Below are 19,178 nucleotides of genomic sequence, written 5' to 3'. Positions count from 1 at the left end.
CACTTTTACCTGGGTTGATTCAATGAGTTGTTTATGAATGTGTGTGTGAGTATGTGTGTATTGTTCATCTGCAATATTTCCTTATTAAATTATCTTATGTTATATCTAGTGTGTTTTCATTTATGTTTTCATTTTTAATTTATGTTTTCATTTGTCAGTAAAACACAAAATGTAGTGTAAAGACCACAATGACACTGTTTTTTAAAAGTCAAGGCACATCTTTAATTTACTGTTGAGTTGCCTTTACTAGAGGGCCGTTCTGGTAATTTACCAGGATGCAGGCCACATTGAACAGCTCCTCAATGTTCCCACATACAGACAGTGGTATGTCCTTGTCAAAAAGTTTGTTTTCCTTCACCCTCCTTATGCACCTCTCCACATGCACTCTCAGACATGCAATCGCCTGTGTCTCCCTGACATCCTCCCTACTCATTTGGTTTTTTTGAGCAAGAAGGCAGGTCAGTACACCTTACAGCCAGCAATGTTGTCCACAATGAAGCCTTTGTCCACCATGATTGCCATGTCTGGCCATAGCAGCTTTGTGATTTGTGATGAAATGCCATAAATTATTCCAGAAAGCTTGAATATTTCACAATCACTTATGGCATCCTGCATAAAGCCCTGACACAAAGGTAATGGCACCATGGGGAGCCATGCCAATCATTGCATTGAATGTAGCATGTGATTTATAGCTTGAATACTCTGCAGGAGAAGAGAGGATGGTGGTTGGCAGAAAATCTCAGTGCAATCAAGCACCACCTGTGTGTCAGCAAATGCAGAAAACTCGGGTGGTAGGTGAGCTCTGACTACTTCTGATGGGATCCACAGACGCTTGCTTCCCAACAGGCAATGAAGGAAATTTGTCCAAGTGGACACAATCCAACTGGCAGTGCTGCGGTGTATAACTATGGGGTCAGAACAGTCTCATTAATAATGAATGCACAGAGAAGGATTCACAAATGTATTTTGTGATTTATATATAAATTACTCTCTTCTCACAAATACATTTCAATACACACAAATGGATATCGGCATGTATAAATGTAAAATAAATCCATAAACAAAAATAAGTTTCACAAACACATTTCTGATCCACACACAAATGTGTCTTGTTTTAAATAAATGTAATATAAATCCATAAATATATTAATTTTTTTTTTTTGTGCAATTTTCATCAAAAATGTATTTGAATGTTGTTACATTTATATACAAACTGTTAAACTTGAATTTACAAGACGCTTTTCATTTGTGAACTTGTTTGCATTTGTGTGTGAACTGGTCTGTATTTATATGTGGATTTTTGAGACTCCCCTGACATGACTGGATTCACAAATGCATTTTTTTCACCAAGGAACTCTCTGTAGCCAATCAGATGCCTCCTTAGTTTTCAGCTAATCACATGGCTCCCGTGTCTCTCGGCCAAATGATCGTCCATAACAAACTCTGTAGGTGGCGAAGAAGCAAAAGCTGCTACATTTTTAATTTATATATTTATGGATTTATATTACATTTATTTTAAACAAGACACATTTGTGTGTGGATCAGAAATGTGTTTGTGAAACTTATTTTTGTTTATGGATTTATTTTACATTTATACATGCCGATATCCATTTGTGTGCATTGAAATGTATTTGTGAGAAGAGAGTAATTTATATATAAATCACAAAATACATTTGTGAATCCTTCTCTGTGCATTCATTATTAATGAGACTGTTCTGACCCCATATATAACCTCTCTGGTCCCTGAGAGGCTAACCGACTGACCGATGCATCAGGAACAGCAGCAGCTTGTCAATAGGTGGAAGTTTCTGTTGAAATGTGAAAAAAAAAAAATACTAAAGATGTAGTAACCTTGCTGACTAACATTATTATTACTTATTGTTGTTGTTATTATTATAAAGTTAAATCAGAAAAATATATAATACAAAAATGATCTTTGTAGCTTTATAGGTCTACTTTGTAATTAGTTAACCCCCAAGCACTGGTAATTATGACACACTATGTAACAGAATGACAATTTGAGTGTCTACATACCGTTGTTGGGTGAGAGACTGTGCTGCTGCTCTTGGTGCTGGTAATCCTCACCATCTTGCTGTTCACGGCAGGCTCAATCAATCTCTAAAATGCCAGGAAATGCGAGTAGGACACAAACCTGGTGTAGAAGCGAACCTCGACCTGATGTTGCAGCTCCCTTATCTTCTGACGCAAGGCTTCGTTCTCGTCAGTCAACACACTTGCTCTCACCCCCATTTCTGTGTGGTTTCTGGAACCACACAGTAATCGTGATTAGGTGCCACTGTCACAGTTTCCATTTCGGAGTCAGAACCTGAATCCGGGATATCACTCTCAGCCCCCGGACGCCGTTGCCAAACACTGTGTCTGGGTACAGGTAGTTGATAGCCATTCCATGCAAAGACAACAGGTATTGTTCCCTTCTGTAGCCCTTTCAGTCCCCCAGCAGTCACGACAACATCAATGACATTAAAATGCCTACTACAGGCCCGGGTGTTTTTGGTAGGGTTGAAGTCTTCTCTCTGGATCTTCCTCATCCACTCAGCCCGTACCGCGGGATCAACAGGGAATGAATTAAAGCTTATTTCCCTATTGTATCGTGACAAATTTGTGCATTTTGGCACACAACAATGGAGCGCTGAATTTCGTACCTTTTGGTAGGCAAGTCGCCGTTCTTTAACTGTAAATACACTCATTGTACACGTATGAAAAACGACATAACCAACTTGCCGGTATGCCGCTCTAGTTGTCAAACGCTGCAATCAGGAAGTATTCCGGAAATTCTCAACCACACTCTCGAGTTACAAGCGGAAACAGACGCCATTGTTGTGCACGTAGCCAATTCACACACACACACACACCCCCCCCCCCCCCAAACCTCGGCCAGGATACAGAGGTTGTGTCCCAGGCTCAGGCTGCTCCTGTAGAGCTTCTGGACCTGTTGCTCCTGCAGACGGGACCACTCTCCACCGCCCCCCAGCTCCCTCCGAATCAACCCCTTCACCTGGGGGCAAACAGGTTATCCCCGGTCAGAGGACACGGCTGACACACAGGTTACCCCCGTCAGGGGACACACACAGGTTACCCCCGGTCAGGGGACATGGCTGACACACATGTTACCCCCCGTCAGAGAACACACACAGGTTACCCCCGTCAGGGGACACACACAGGTTACCCCCGTCAGGGGACACGGCTGACACACAGGTTACCCCCCGTCAGGGGACACAGACACAGGTTACCCCCGTCAGGGGACACGGCTGACACACAGGTTACCCCCCGTCAGGGGACACACACACAGGTTACCCCCGTCAGGGGACACAGACACAGGTTACCCCCCGTCAGGGGACACACACACAGGTTACCCCCGTCAGGGGACACGGCTGACTGGCATACAGCTTCAAACAGACATCAGATGTTGGCTGTTAGTTGCTAGCCTAAAGATAGCAACTAACAGCCAATAGCTTACAGGTAGCATCAGACAGTTAGCAGCCAAGAGCTAATAGCTAACAGTTCACAGCAGGTAGCTAAAAGCAAACAGATAACTGCTAGCAGCTAACGTCAGACAGCTTACAGTTTACCTGATCAGCTGTTTGGTGGAAACTGTCGGCCAGGCTGAGGACTCTGTGACATCTCTGGATCTGCCCTTTGATTCGCTGATGGAGGTTCTGAGTACGCTGAAGCTCCACCTCCTTCTCCTTGACAGGAAGTCTAGCCTGGGACAACGACGCCCACATCCTGAGCACCTGGTCTACCTTGAGGTCCAGACACTGCAAGAACACACACACGACACACGTTCACACCAACACACGCACACACCGACACACGCACACGCACACACGCACACACCACACACGACACACGCATACACCAACACACACGCACACACCGACACACGCACACACCAACACACGCACACATGACACACCGACACACGCAGTCACAGTGGTGCTGGGCAGGAAATGATGAGTGAGATATGACACAGTTATTATGTATTTGGTTATTAGATCTGAGTTGTATATTAGTAAGAGTTCCTGGTACTCACGGTAAAATGTGGTTGGGCCCGTTGGAAGTTGAGCAGCAGTCTGGAGACGATGTGGGGGTCACAGCCCAGGTCCACTTCACTGGGGACCACCAGGACCTCCTCCACCGAGACCAGGTCCTGACCCACCTGAACAGAACAGTAGAGACCAGTAGAGTACACCTGACTACACACCAATAGAGTACACCTGACCACACACCAGTAGAGTACACCTGACCACACATCAGTAGAGACCAGTATACATACAGACACTAGGGCTGTCAACGAATATTCTAAATTTGAATATATATTCGAATAGTTTTGAAAAACAGACATTCAAAGGTGAAAATTAATATTCGAATGTGGAAAAACACACCCACGGCAGCCGCGGTGCGGCTGTCTGCTTTGCGAGTAGGCGACCAGAACACAAGACAGACAACAGACAAGAGTCAAGTGACAAGAGTCGGGACCTTAAATTGCTTACACAAAACTCTTGATCAGCAATCAGTATTTGTTTATTGTCATTCTTTATTTAAACCAGTATGCGCAGAGAGAGTGGGGGGGAGCGAGAGAGAGCGAGAGAAAAAGAGAGCGAGGTCTGCGGTCTTGGCCATTAGTTCATTTACTTATTTTTGTGTAGGTAATATGTTGTCAAATATGTTTAAACTTAAATAAACTACCTATACAAGAAGTTATGTCTCGTTGTATTAGTTTGTCCTGTTATTGACGTAATGCGCGTCATTGTCATATTCGAATAGTATTCGAATATATGTTTTTTTTCAGAGGGAATATTAGTATTATTAGGAGACATATTAGGTATAGATATTAGGAGACTGGGTACCAGAGCTCTACCTCGCCACTGGACGACGGTAACCAGCTGGAATGAAAAGAGGGTGACTGTGGGGAATAGATGTTTCTCATATTGTTGTTTCTCAGTCCTGTATCCTGATGGAAGAATCGAGACAGGCGAGACCACAATACTGGTTCAACTTACTGAACTTTTTAACTGTTCTTTAAACTATAAGACCTTAAAAAATAATACACTCTGACAGTACCCTGGAAATCCAGAGTTCTTGCGAGAGCACAATTTCAATTTGCTCAGCGAGTCACTCTGGGAACGAGCAATATACTCACTCCCCGATTCCCCTGGCCCAGAACATTAACCAATCACATCAGTGTATTTGATATAGGCGGGCCAAAAGCCTTACTGTTTTACAAACCGGATACAGCAAGAGTCGTATCTATTGGTTAGCTCCGCTGGTCTGGATATGTCACCCCTTGTATTCTTCTGATTGGTCATAGTGTTATCCAATTGTGTGCAGTTATATTTTCAAATGCATGCTTGGTGCCGCCCCTCGAGTTGGGCCATTTTCATAACTCATTGCCAGACCCTACAGCTTTCTAGATGTGGGTCTGGATTTCCAGGCTACTCTCACAGTACAATACGCATAATCTGTGGGCCTGTGTGGGTGTCTGTTACCAGTATCTCTGCTATGGACCTTGGTACACCCAGTCCCAGGAGTCAAGTATCCTGATGAGCTTACACAGTGTGCTTGGATCGTGGTGCTGCATCGGATGGAACCATGAGGCCGGGGTCGGTCGCACTCAGTCCTACACGACACAGTAAACCTCTCCCCAACAGGTTCGTTAGAAGAAGAGAATGCCTGAGTTGTTCATCATCGTCTTGTACGGGGAGCAGGACAGTGACAGTAACAGGACCTGACAGCCCGCACGACCACATGTATACATTGACCGTTTGAGGACCGGATAGAGGCATCCAACCTATCCGAATACCCGTCACTAAAAAACATTTATTTTAGAATGACGGCTAAAGTATACAGTGAATACTAACTTATGCAAATGTAGCACAGTCACTCCAAGACATCTGACAGCCAAGGCCTGACCGAGACCTGGAGCCCAGCAGAATGCTGCTTCTGTAACACCTAAAGGCCCTCAGGGCCGCACTTAGGTCTGACCACACGCTCCTTCACACGGACTGGGGAAGATAGAACAATGTTTTGGGGGAAAGGAGAAGATTGATTGAGTTCCAAATTGAAAGGAGGAGCTTTTAGCTGCAGAGGCAGATTAGAGGAGAGAAGAGATTGGGATGCAAGAATGGTCAGGGATCTGGGATTTGCACCACTCTCTTTCCGCTGCCCGTAGGTTGGTTCTGTCAGGAAAGCAGAGGGACAGATGGTTGCAGGGTATAGGGACAGTATGTGTGGAAGAGGGTGGGTTGGCAGTTTCAGAGGGCGCGAGAGCAAGATAAGAAGTGGTTAGAAACATGAAGCGGATTTATAGAAAGTCTTAGGTATAAGAGGTTAAGTATGTTGCCAGCTTTGTGAGTGTGTGTGTGTGTGTGTGTGGGGGGGGGGATCCCAGAGAAGTACCAGCCCTCTTCGGGGGTCTCCATAGGAGGATCTACCTTGGAGGAAGAGGATCTAATTCCTCCTAGAATTTCCAGAGTCACCTTATGGGTGCTAGAATACATCAATCTCCACCAAACGTCGATTTGGGGGAGATTAGCAAACCAGTTCCGGTTTCAGAATATTTCCTGTATGGGGTCATATTTGAATGGGAACAGGAAACATTATTACGGGAAATCTACAACAATCAATTTCCTGCTCAAGACCTAGTCACATCTCCAGGTCACTGCCTGTGCGGCTGGGTTGGGAACGATAGCGGTCCCATGGCTGGGAGCGGGACAGATAGGGTAACGTCCGTCGTATGGAAGGTGCTTCCACCTAGAGCAAGTGAACCAATCACAAGACATATTTGGATCCACAACTGTATATCTTAATGCGCCAATGCTTTCTGGGTCAGATGATATTTAGTGATGACCCTGATGCAGATGGCTGAACCATTGAGACCCGTAGCAACTGATCGCTCAACAAACCAAGAACACCTCAATAAGGGAAGATGGGTGATCTCCTAAAGTTAGAGAACGTCCAAAACTGTATCTTAGACTGTGTTGAAAATAAACACTTTGAACCCTACACTGGTTATAAGATGATTCACCACAACCCTATGTGCAGGTAACCCTAGACATCGTGGTGGAATGGTGGAATACAATGATAGACTTACTGACCATACTGACACAATTTACTTCTAACAAGGTTTAAATCCAGTAAACCAAAGGAGAGCAGGAAGATCCACAACAACTCGATCCACAACACAAGAAAAATTAATTAAATTAAGATTATATGAAGTCTACTTACACCAAACCAACAGTGTACACACACAATTATACAACAAATATTGTTGTACACCTTACCTCACACTACCACCAGTACAGTACACCTAAGCATAAGCTACGACCAGTACACCAGTAGAGTATAGTGCAGTACAATAGAGTACAGTAGAGTTAGGTTAGGTTGAGTATGGTAAAGTACAGTAGAGGACATTATAGAACAGTAGATTAGATAAATTGAGTATAGTACAGTCAACTTAGAAACCTTTTGCAGTAGACTGTCGAACATGCTCCAGTGATTCTTTTCAAAACATTCTTGGTTCTTCTGGAACTTCTGCTGGACCGGCTGCTGGTTCTGCTGGACCTGCTGCTGGTTCTGGACCTCCTTCTGGTTCTGGACCTCAGGTGTGTTCTGGACCTTCTGCTGCTGGTTCTGCTGGACCTCTTGCTGGTGTTTCTGCTGGACTTGCTTCTGGTTCTTCTGCTGGTTCTGGACCTTCTGCTGCTTGTTCTGCTGGACCTCTTGCTGGTGTTTCTGCTGGACCTGCTTCTGGTTCTGCTGGTTCTCGACCTTCTTCTGCTGGTTCTGCTGGACCTCTTGCTGGTGTTTCTGCTGGACCTTCTTCTGGTTCTTCTGCTGGTTCTGGACCTTCTGCTGCTGGTTCTGCTGGACCTCCTGCTGCTGGTTCTGCTGGATCTGCTGCTGGTTCTGCTGCTGGTTCTGGACCTTCTGCTGGTGGTTCTGGACCTGCTGATGGTTCTGCTGGTGGTTCTGGACCTGCTGCTGGTTCTGGACCTCCTGCTGGTTCTGGACCTGCTGCTCGTTCTGGACCTTCTGCTGTTGGACCTGCTGCTGTTTCTGCTGCTGGTTTTGGACCTGCTGCTGGTGGTTATTAGGGACCCGCTGCTGGTTCTTCTGGACCTGCTGGTTGTGCTTCTGATGGACCTGCTGCCGGTTCTGGTAAACCTGTTTCTGGTTCTGTCGGACCTGCTGCTGGTTTTGGACCTGCTGCTGGTTCTGGACCTGCTCCTGGTTCTGCTGCTGGTTCTGGACCTGCTCCTGGTTCTGGTAAACCTGCTGGTTCTGGACCTGCTGCTGGTTCTGCTGCCGGTTCTGGACCTGCTGCTGGTTCTGGACCTGCTGCTGGTTCTGGACCTGCTGCCGGTTCTGGACCTGCTGCTGGTTCTGCTGCTGGTTCTGGACCTGCTGCCGGTTCTGGTAAACCTGCTGGTTCTGGACCTGCTGCTGGTTCTGCTGCCGGTTCTGGACCTGCTGCTGATTCTGGACCTGCTGCTGGTTCTGCTGCTGGTTCTGGATCTGCTGCTGGTTCTGGTAAACCTGCTGGTTCTGGACCTGCTGCTGGTTCTGCTGCCGGTTCTGGACCTGCTGCTGGTTCTCGACCTGCTGCTGGTTCTGCTGCTGGTTCTGGACCTGCTGCTGGTTCTGCTGCCGGTTCTGGACCTGCTGCTGGTTCTGGACCTTCTGCTGGTGGTTCTGGCAGAGTGAGGTTCTGTTCCTCATGTCTGTGTGTTGTTCTTTGACGTTCTGTCCCATGATGTTCTGCTCCACCTTTTCTGTGATGTCCTGTTCTATGTTCTGCTGCTCTTTGATGTTCAAGTCTGTGATGTTCAGTTCTTTAATGTTCAAATCTGTGATGTTTATGCCTGTGAAGTTCTGCTCCACGTTCTCCTTGACGTTCTTCTCCAACTGCCATAATCTGTCCTGGAGCTCCTCCCCCAACTTCTCCACCCTCCGCTCACTGAGTCTGCCAACTGACTGATTCTGTAGACACCAAAGATCATTAGCAACATTCCACCACCCCTCATTCATCTATCTATCCTCCACCCCCACCCTTCCAGCCACCATCTGGCCTGCTAACCCTCGTCTCCCCACCTGTGAGTCTTTGAGGTGAAGTACCGCCCCGGTCCTCTGGAGGGCGGCAGTGCTCTGAAGATCCCTCAGCAGGTGAAGCAAAGCATATTCACCATTCAGAACCTGCAGAGAGCGTTCCAGAAGACCTGCCGGGACCCCAGAGATACAATAACACTTACAGTATGTGCTTCTAGAGTTGTGTATCTCCGTCTAGTGTGTAGTGTATCTCCTAGTGTGTAGTGTATCTCTTCGTGTGTATTGTATCTCCTAGTGTGTAGTGTATCTCCTAGTGTGTATCTCCTAGTGTGTATCTCCTATTGTTTAGTGTATCTCCTAGTGTGTATCTCATATTGTGTAGTGTATCTCCTAGTGTGTATATACTAGTGTGTAGTGTATCTCCTAGTGTGTAGTGTATCTCCTAGTGTGTAGTGTATTTCCTAGTGTGTAGTGTATCTCCTAGTGTATAGTGTATCTCCTATTGTGTAGTGTATCTCCTAGTGTGTAGTGTATCTCTTCGTGTGTATTGTATCTCCTAGTGTGTAGTGTATCTCCTAGTGTGTATCTCCTAGTGTGTATCTCCTATTGTTTAGTGTATCTCCTAGTGTGTATCTCATATTGTGTAGTGTATCTCCTAGTGTATAGTGTATCTCCTAGTGTGTAGTGTATCTCCTAGTGTGTATCTCCTAGAGTGTAGTGTATCTCCTAGTGTGTAGTGTATCTTCTAGTGTGTAGTGTATCTCCTAGTGTGTAGTGTATATCCTAGTGTGTAGTGTATCTCCTAGTGTGTATCTCCTAGTGTGTAGTGTATCTCCTAGTGTGTAGTGTATCTCCTAGTGTGCAGTGTATCTCCTAGTGTGTAGTGTATCTCCTAGTCTGTATTGTATCTCCTAGTGTGTATCTCCTAATGTGTAGTGTATCTCCTAGTGTGTAGTGTATCTCCTAGTGTGTATCTCCTAATGTGTAGTGTATCTCCTAATGTGTAGTGTATCTCCTAGTGTGTAGTGTATATCCTAGTGCGTAGTGTATCTCCTAGTGTATAGTCTATCTCCTAGTGTGTATATACTAGTGTGTATCTTCTAGTGTATAGTGTATCTCCTAGTGTGTAGTGTATATCCTAGTATGTAGTGTATCTTCTAGTGTGTAGTGTATCTCCTAGTGTGTAGTGTCTACAGGAGCAAATTCCATAGATTCACAATATAGCGGTGCCTGGTACGTATGATTTGGATGGTTACGACATTATGGCTTTTAATCAAAATCTCGATGATGAAAATGAATGGGATTTTTACTTCCGGAACCACACTGTTGCACTCTATTGGGCACGAGACAACCGCATTAATGACTATTGGCTGAGGTAGAGTAACATTTCACAGTAAGCCAATCAGAGGTAGAGTCGGACACACAAGGACACAAGTGAGTCAACAAGAAGTAGGAATGGCAAGCCCAAATAATCCAAAAACAGCCTTCTTTAAATGGAAGTATAGCCATTACTTTTCCCTCCAAGAAATTATTGTAACGAGTGTAATGGTGAAATGCACATTATGTCCTGGACAAAAGTGCCTCCCCACGTCGGTGTCAAGTAATTCAAACATCTTTCAACGTTGCATGCTTCCATGCTTCCTTGCATGAACATGAACATGCACATATATTTTGAGTTCTGTTGGAGGGGTGGAGATGGGGTCCAAATTATTTGACACATTTGAGCATTTAAAAATGTACTTGAAAGTAACACAATCGTTACTTTCCACAGAAATATATAATAATATATATATTAATAATAATATAATCATAACTGAGCATAAGTTAACAATGGCACTTCATATGATCTGCTCACTGCAAGTAAAATGTATTATTATTATTATTAATAAGTATAATAATAATTCATTTATTTTGTATAGCACTTTTCAATGACCCAAAGACGCTTACCATTCACACACAGTCATACCGGTGGTGGTAAACCACGATAGTGGCCACAGCTGCCTGGGGCAGACTGACGGAATCGTGGCTGCCATTCAGCGCCTACGGCCCCTCCGACCACCACCTCAAACATACAGCAGTCAGACACACACACATCAAGGTGGGTGAAGTGTCTTGCTCAATGACACAACAACCATGACACAAGTGGCAAGGGAGGGGATCGAACCGCCGACCCTCCCATCACCCCAAGTATGTTGATTTGTTGTTGTTGGTTACTATGAACAAAATTATTTCCACATAAAAATGGATATTAACCCACATGCCTTGTGTGTTGAAATTAAATTATCTGATGAAAATTAGAATTGAAGGTACATTTATAAAATTCAAGACAGCTAGGTAAATGGTCCTCATTTATATAGTGCTTTTATGCAAAGCACTTTACAGTGTTGACTGACATTCACCCACACATTCACACACCGACGGCGGAGTCAACCACACAGGGCAACAGCCAGTACGTCAGGAGCAGTTAGGGTGAGGCGTCTTGCTCAGGGACACCACACCACGACAGCTAGAAGGAGCCGGGGATCGAACCAGCAACCTTGCGGTTACCAGCCAACCAGCTCTACCTCCTGAGCTAATGCCACCCCTAGCGAGGTTTGATATGCTTGTTACAGTTTTTCGTGGTTGCATCAATTTGAAAGTTGGACCAAAGCCAATTCAAATACAATTAGCCAAATTAAAGGCCTCAATTTGGGTTGTTTTTCTCTCAATGTTTTTCTCTCAATGCGTAAAATCTGGGCTGTTTTTCTCTCAACGCTTCAATAGGTAGATGCCTTTCACCAAGGCTGAGGTCAGGGATCTTGGGCCTAAAAAGGTTGCTGACCACTGTTCTAATGTGTAGTGTATCTCCTCCTAGTGTGTAGTTTATCTCCTCCTAGTGTGTAGTGTATATCCTAGTGTGTAGTGTATCTCCTCCTAGTGTGTAGTGTATGTGTATGAATGTTGTGTTGTGTTGTGTTAGATATATCTGACTGAAATGTGTGTTGTTGAAGCTAAATACACACTTCTGCAGACGCCACATTTGCACAGATCCCGATTGGGCTGGTTGGAGAGTGGCATGCATTCACCCTTCCACCTCACATTTATTTATGTACACAAGCCAGAAGTATAGTGTTTCCAACCGCAAGCAAATCTGAAAGCAGAAATGTGAGGGTCTGCTGCATTGAAACCATGTTGGAAAAGCAATATATCCACGTCATAAAGAAGTTGCAAAATCATGAAAATACACTTCTGAAAAGTGATGTATCGTACTTGATAATACAGTGTTTTGATTTTGCTTGGTGCATCCATTGTATTCTGGCAGTCAGGAAACAAAACAAAACACTGGTCATGTTCCTAACGTGAGCAACCAGCTATTATCAGCCAAACTCCCTCAATCACTGCAGAGCCAACCCCAGTTGAGTGAACGCTGTGCGCGCTCTGGCTGCCACTGCTCACTGGTTGTTGTTTATTTTGCTACTGTTTTTTCTGCTGTTTTGCCCGGACATTATCGGATCCATATTGCTAATTTTTGATGCCATACTGCCGAGTGGTCTAGCTATGTCACAGTGATACTGTCTGATGTCTAACCTGGCCACTGGCGTCTGCTCTAAAGCCATTTCATGGTCTCTTGCATTGTGTTGTGCTTGTTTGCCTCTTACCATCTGACAATGCAACCAGTATATACATCCGCTGCTCTCAAACTTCTATGCTGTCATGCTCCCCTGGATTCAGTGTCTTATAATCTATGCCACTTCTTTGGAATTACCCACCGTCCACGTTACATACACCGCTCCAAAAGAGGACCGTCACTTATCTACGGTCATGATGCTCAAATTCCAACTTTACTTAACCCTAATGCATGTCGACCCCAGAGGAAAGCTATTAGAGGGATTAATCATGAACATCTTCTTTGTCCCCCTATGGCTGCCCCCTCCTCTCCAACTCATCCCTAGTTCAACCTCACCCATCTGAATGCACAGTCCATTTCCAAAAAAACATCGCTAATCAATGACCTCATCCTACGGAATAATACAGACATGTTTTGTCTCTCAGAGACTTGCCAAAAACCTAGCGATAGCATACACTTAAACTTGCTGACCCCCCCCCCCCCCGGCTATAGCCACTTAGCTAAACCCAGACCAGTAGGGAGAGGGGGTGGGTTGGCCCTGGTGTATTGCTCCGATTTATCTGTCAAACAACTCACTCTATTTGATGTTACTTCTTTTGAATATCTTGCTCTTAAGATTGCCTCATCTCCTTCCATAATGCTGTTGCTAGTATATCGCCTTCCTAAACCAACTACACATTTTCTGTCTGAACTGAATGAACTCCTCACAGTTATCTAATCTGTCTGCCCTGCTGTTATTATGGTTGGCGATTTTAAGGTCCATGTTGATACAGAATGTCCTTACACCTCTGAGTTCATCTCTATTCTTGAATGTTTTAACCTGGTACAGCATGTTGACTTTCCAACTCACATTCAGGGCCACACACTTGACCTGCTATGCTCTACTGGTCTGAATGACATTTCTGTTACTGGTTCTGTTTCTGGTGTCTCTGATAATACATTAATTGAAGGCCCTTTCCATACCATCCTCCCCCCCTCCTCCTCCTCTGAGAAAATACCTATCACCTACTGGGACCTTAGGTCCATTGACCACACCCTCTTCGCTGCCTCCATACAGGCATCACCTCTCTCTGACCCACAGGATAAGCTCTCCTCCCCTGATAATCTGGTCACCAAATATAATCACACCCTCTCCAGACTCCTGGATGATGTAGCCCCGGTCAAGAATAGACTTGTACCTGCCACCCGCTCATGCCCCTGGTACACCCCTGAGCTTAATGTAATGAAGGCCTCAGGCTGCCGTCTTGAGAACCTGTATAAAAAAACTGGCCTCACCATTCATTCAATGCTCTACACTGAACACATCCATATCCATATCCAAGTACAGGGATGCTCTAAATGCTGCCTGTGCCAGTTATTTTTCATCATTAATCAACTGCTCTCAGTCTAGGCCAAAGTCACTTTTCAGAACTGTCAATAAACTACTCAAACCTCCTATTGCTGCCAGCCCAAAAACACCTGAGCAGTGCCAGGCTTTTCTAGATTACTTTGAACACAAAATAGATCTAATCTACCATTCTTTTCAGCCTTCTGCTCAATCTCCCTACACATTCTCCTCCTCTGGGCCCTAAACTCACCCATTTCACACCTGTTGACTCCCTAACTATCGTAAATATCATTACTAAATCTAACCCTTCCTCCTTTCAGCTCGACCCTGCCCCCACTCCCTTACTCAAGGCATGCACCAAGGCCATTTGTGAACCCTTGACACTACTGGTTAACTCTAGCCTCAGCTCTGGTGTTGTTCCCCCTGCTCTTAAAATTGCTGCAGTTACCCCCATTTTATAGAAACCTAACACTGATCCCACTTCTCTGTCCAACTACCATCCTATTTCCAACCTCCCCTTCCTGGCCAAATTATTGGAAAGAGTGGTTGCCTCACAACTTCACTCCTTTCTCACTGACAATAAACTCTACGAGCACTTCCAATCTGGTTTTCGTCCACATCACAGCACAGAGACTACACTCCTCCGAGTCGTAAACGACCTGCTCCTGTCTGTTGATAACGGTTCCCCAAACATTGTTATCCTTCTGGACCTTAGCGCTGCATTTGACACAGTTAATCATAATGTTCTCATTACCCGCCTGTCAGCTCTTGGTATCATAGACATAGCCCTCCACTGGTTCCGGTTACCTTACCTCTTCAACAGACAACAGTTTGTCACTCTGGGCCCTCACAAATCCTCCACATCCCCTGTCACTCATGGTGTCCCCCAGGGTTCTGTTCTTGGGCCTCTCCTCTTCCTCTCATATATCCTGCTGCTTGGCCAAATCATCCGCAGACATGGCCTTAAATTCCATTGCTATGTGGATGACATCCAACTATATCTCACCACAGCCTCCTCCACTGATCCTCTTCCCAGCTCACTTACTGACTGCCTATCCGACCTAAAGCTGACTAAAACTAAGCTCTCGGAGGACTGCACATCCTGGGCTACGAGTGGCTCTTTGCCGGTCAGAGGGGCATGCATGGCCTCGGAGGACGAGGCAGATCTTCACATGAGGGCGGAGCTGTGATCTGGGCTTCAGTCTGTCAGGTGTCTTACCTCTCCTGGTGAACCGGTACATCTCGGGGTCATCCTGACTCTCCTCCGCCCGTTCTAGAGACACAGCAAACTACACATACAGAGAGTGAGTGAATGCAAATTGTTACTTTAAGGAGTGCAGGAATTTGCCATGCTACTAGCTGACAGAATTGTTACCTAGCAAACTGTCTGGCTAACACAGTGGCCCCCGAGCACACTGGCTAGCCAGCAGAAGGGCTACTCAGCACACTGGCTAGCCAGCAGAAGGGCTACTCAGCACACTGGCTAGCCAACGGAAGGGCTACTCCGCACACTGGCTAGCTAGCATGATGCTTCTGAGCACACTCCTGCACGGGTTTGGGTACCAGGGCACCACCCGACGGGTGACCGGCATAATTTGGATGAAACTGGAGAAAAATTATGTCCTGTGTCGGACACGGGTGCGGATCGGTTCGGACACCTGAACAGCGCAGGTCGGTCCCGGGTTTTGTGACTACCATTTTCAAGGCGTCACGTGCAAATAAAAAAATCATTATTAGTGACACATCTATAAAATATGCCTGCATTTCAAAATGATGAGAGCTGTGCCTGAGCAGTGCCCCCGGCCCTCACCCGAGAAGGGAGCTGCAGACACTATCGTAGAGGATTCCAGTGATGAGGCTGCTTACATTGATTACAAAACACCTAAAGATGAGTCTTTGGGTGTGTTATCATGGTGGGGAGAGCATGGTCGTTCATTTCCCAATATTGCTCAGATTTCCAGATTTATCCTCGCCATCCCTGCACCCAGCGCAGCAAGCGAGTGATATGTTATTCAGGAGGGGAGGAGTCAACCAAAACCGTCAACAGTGATGTGATGATGATGTGTAATTCCCCAGCGTTCCATATCTAAATTTCCTTCGGGTGCGGGTCGGTATCAATTTATAGCGGGTCAGCTCGAGGTGTGGAATGTAATTTGTGCTACTGTCGGAAAACGGGTTGGATGTGGTTTTAAGTATGGTTGGTACGGGCAGGTGCGGGTTTACAAAATAAGACCTGGCAAATGCATCAAATAGCACAGTAGCTAGCTAACATCAACAGATGCTGTTCAGCTGTGGAGATGTTAAACTAGCCTATCATCACCTGTGTGTGTCTGTGGGTGGTTGGGTGTGTGTGTGTGTGCGTGTGTGTGTGGGTGTACCTGCTGGGCCTTCAGGTAGAACACGGCGGCCTCCTGGAGGAGAAGCAGACGTTTCTCCAGCAGGAGGAGGAGCAGATTCCACCCCTCCCTCAGGGACTCAGCCATGGCTTCATAAACCCCAATACCATGTCCATCAGCCCCGTCCTCACTTCCTACAGCCCCGCCCTCACTTCCTACAGCCCCGTCCTCCCTTCCACCAGCCCCGCCCTCACTTCCTACAGCCCCGCCCTCACTTCCACCAGCCCCGCCCTCACTTCCTACAGCCCCACCCTCACTTCCACCAGCCCCATCCTCACTTCCTACAGCCCCGCCCTCACTTCCACCAGCCCCACCCTCACTTCCTACAGCCCCGCCCTCACTTCCTACAGCCCCGCCCTTGTCCTTCTCTGCTGTCTGGTCTGCCTGGGACAGCCGAGCCATCACCGCAGACTTGTGCTTCTGAAACAGGGAACAACGCGGACAGGATTGTTAAGAGAGCAGCCAGCCTATAGCGGCAGCCTAACTCTTTATTTAACTTATTTTACACATTTGAGAAGAACCATGCCCAAAATAGCATTTATTTGGCTATGATATCAATATTTTAGAGCTCCCCCAAAATTTCACAAACCATGTTTCCAGGGGAGCTCAAATCACCACTAGGGGAGCTATAGCTCCCCCTGCTCCCCCTTAATTCGCACACTGGCCCTGGAGCTGAAGGGATCTAAAGTGAAAACAAAGGGAGCAGCAGTGAACTCTGCTGGTCTGGCACATCATAGAAGGTCGCCAGGTCTGCACACATTGCACTTGAAATGTAGCCTGAACCAGGCGACATATGACATGCTACTAGCAGTCCCCTTACTCTGGACCTTACTCCATCACCTCACTCACTTGAATCGTTCCAAATAATACTTACTTGCGTCATCCCCTGCTTTACTGTACAAACCGAAAACAGTGACCCCAAAACTGTGATCAACTGAACCATGAATTTTGTGAACCGTTCAACCGCTAATATCTATAAAGGCCTATATAGTTGGTCAAAGAGTCAAAGTGTTATTTTCATGTCGGAAAAACTGCAGAAATGTATTGGTACTTTTCATTTACAGCCGACTAGTTTGTAAAACAGTGACATGGGGTCCTACTCATGGCTAGGTGGGGAGGCCTTGGTAACGGGGCCATGTTCCAACTCTGAGCGGTCATGACTTTTACTCCAAAGCTCACTTTGTGCGACTCACAGGAGAGACTCTGAGAGGCTGGATACCTTGAGGCTGATCAGTAGCTGCTGGTGTTCCTGGACCAGGGTCTGGTTCTGCTCCCGGTCTGATCCGATCTCACACAGACCTGGACTCACTTCAGCCAGGTGAACGTGGACCACTGAGCCACTCTACAACACAAAGACACTTCAGTGTGTTGTCCTTCAAGCTGCTCTCCAGGGGCTGTACCTCTCAGAATAGGTCACATGATTGAGTGCTGATATTTTAAAGGGATGTGGACGCTGCGTGTGTGTACGTGTTAGTTTGTGTGTGTGCGCATGTGTTAGTGTTAGTGTGTGTGTGTGTGTGTGTGTGTTAGTGTGTGTGTGTGCCCCCCAATGACCGTGTCACGTTGTGCCCTGCTCAGCTGACATGCCAGACCCCTGAATAACGCAGACTTGGAATGCTGCAACACGCACGCACACGCACACACACACACACATACACATAGAACTCCCAGAATATTCTCTAGTCTTCTCTAACTAGCTCTAGGTCTAGCTGTAGTCTGCCTCCTATTACTATCCAACCATTTCTCGTCTATCTCTAGTTTACCGCTTACTTTTATTAACTGTCAACCTCCAACTACCTCTTACCCTCTAACTATCTCAGGTCTATGTCAGTTCTAACTAACTCATCATTTTGCTGGTCTAAATATCCACACCACCGTTTTATATATAGGACTACTGTATAACATTGATAATGTTCAACTCCATACAAAGATTACATCTTATCGCTATTCTATATACCCATATGCATATGCATATATATATATATACTGTATATAAAATACAACACATAACATCCTGTTATTTATTATCTGTATATAGGAACTATATATGATTTACATCCATTAACTACACGATTCTACCTCTTGTCTGTACATGAACTATTTAGATATTTTATACGACTAGACATACTGAGCTAGGAGTTCTCATCTGTTCAACACGATAAAGGAAGCATTCCAACACCAACAGCTGAGCCAGTACCTTGAGGACAGAGACGACCAGCTGGGACAGGCCGGCCTGCACAGCCACCGTACTGAGAGTGGTGAAGGAGGAACAGGGCACCTTCTTCTCTTCTCCTCCATCTTCATATCCCTCTATCTCTGCTTTCATACCCCCAACTGCAGGCCAAAGGTCAGACCAATATCTGGAGGGCCTCAGGGATATGGGACTGCACTCAGCTACAACACAGATAGTTCCTGTAACTCCACCAGTAACTCTACAACAGAGATAGTTCCTGTAGCTCCACCAGTAACTCTACAACAGAGATAGTTCCTGTAGCTCCACTAGTAACTCTACAACAGAGATAGTTCCTGTAGCTCCACCAGTAACTCTACAACAGAGATAGTTCCTGTAGCTCCACCAGTAACTCTACAACAGAGATAGTTCCTGTAGCTCCAACACTAACTTGCAGAGTCTTGTGCCCTTCTTCCTTCTCTCTATCCCCCCATCCTCTTCCTGGCTCCCAGTTTAAGTAGAAAGCATTCTGGCCCCAGGTCAAACGTCTGCATCAACAGGAGTATGGGTTTCCTCTTTTCTGGTTCACCCAAAATCAATGTTTCTCTA

At 45.9% G+C, this 19,178-nt stretch overlaps 1 protein-coding gene across 1 annotated transcript in view; it reads right to left on the bottom strand.

The window, feature by feature from the left end:
- ccdc141 (coiled-coil domain containing 141) overlaps positions 1–9,051 on the bottom strand; it is a gene marked incomplete at its 5' end in the record, with an annotated part of 51,615 nt that extends 42,564 nt beyond the window's left edge. The window contains 5 exons of the mRNA XM_084478223.1: positions 2,891–3,016; positions 3,591–3,779; positions 4,055–4,180; positions 7,486–8,475; positions 8,683–9,051. Coding sequence (XP_084334349.1) covers positions 2,891–3,016; positions 3,591–3,779; positions 4,055–4,180; positions 7,486–8,475; positions 8,683–9,051 — 1,800 coding nt within the window. The remainder of the gene's footprint in view (positions 1–2,890; positions 3,017–3,590; positions 3,780–4,054; positions 4,181–7,485; positions 8,476–8,682) is intronic.
- Between the last annotated feature and the right edge of the window lie 10,127 nt (positions 9,052–19,178).

This window comes from Micromesistius poutassou, assembly GCF_964030765.1.
Source record: "Micromesistius poutassou genome assembly, chromosome: 14".
NCBI lineage: Eukaryota > Metazoa > Chordata > Actinopteri > Gadiformes > Gadidae > Micromesistius > Micromesistius poutassou.
Note: the sequence above shows the minus strand (reverse complement) of the source record. Positions and strands in the feature narration are given on the sequence as shown.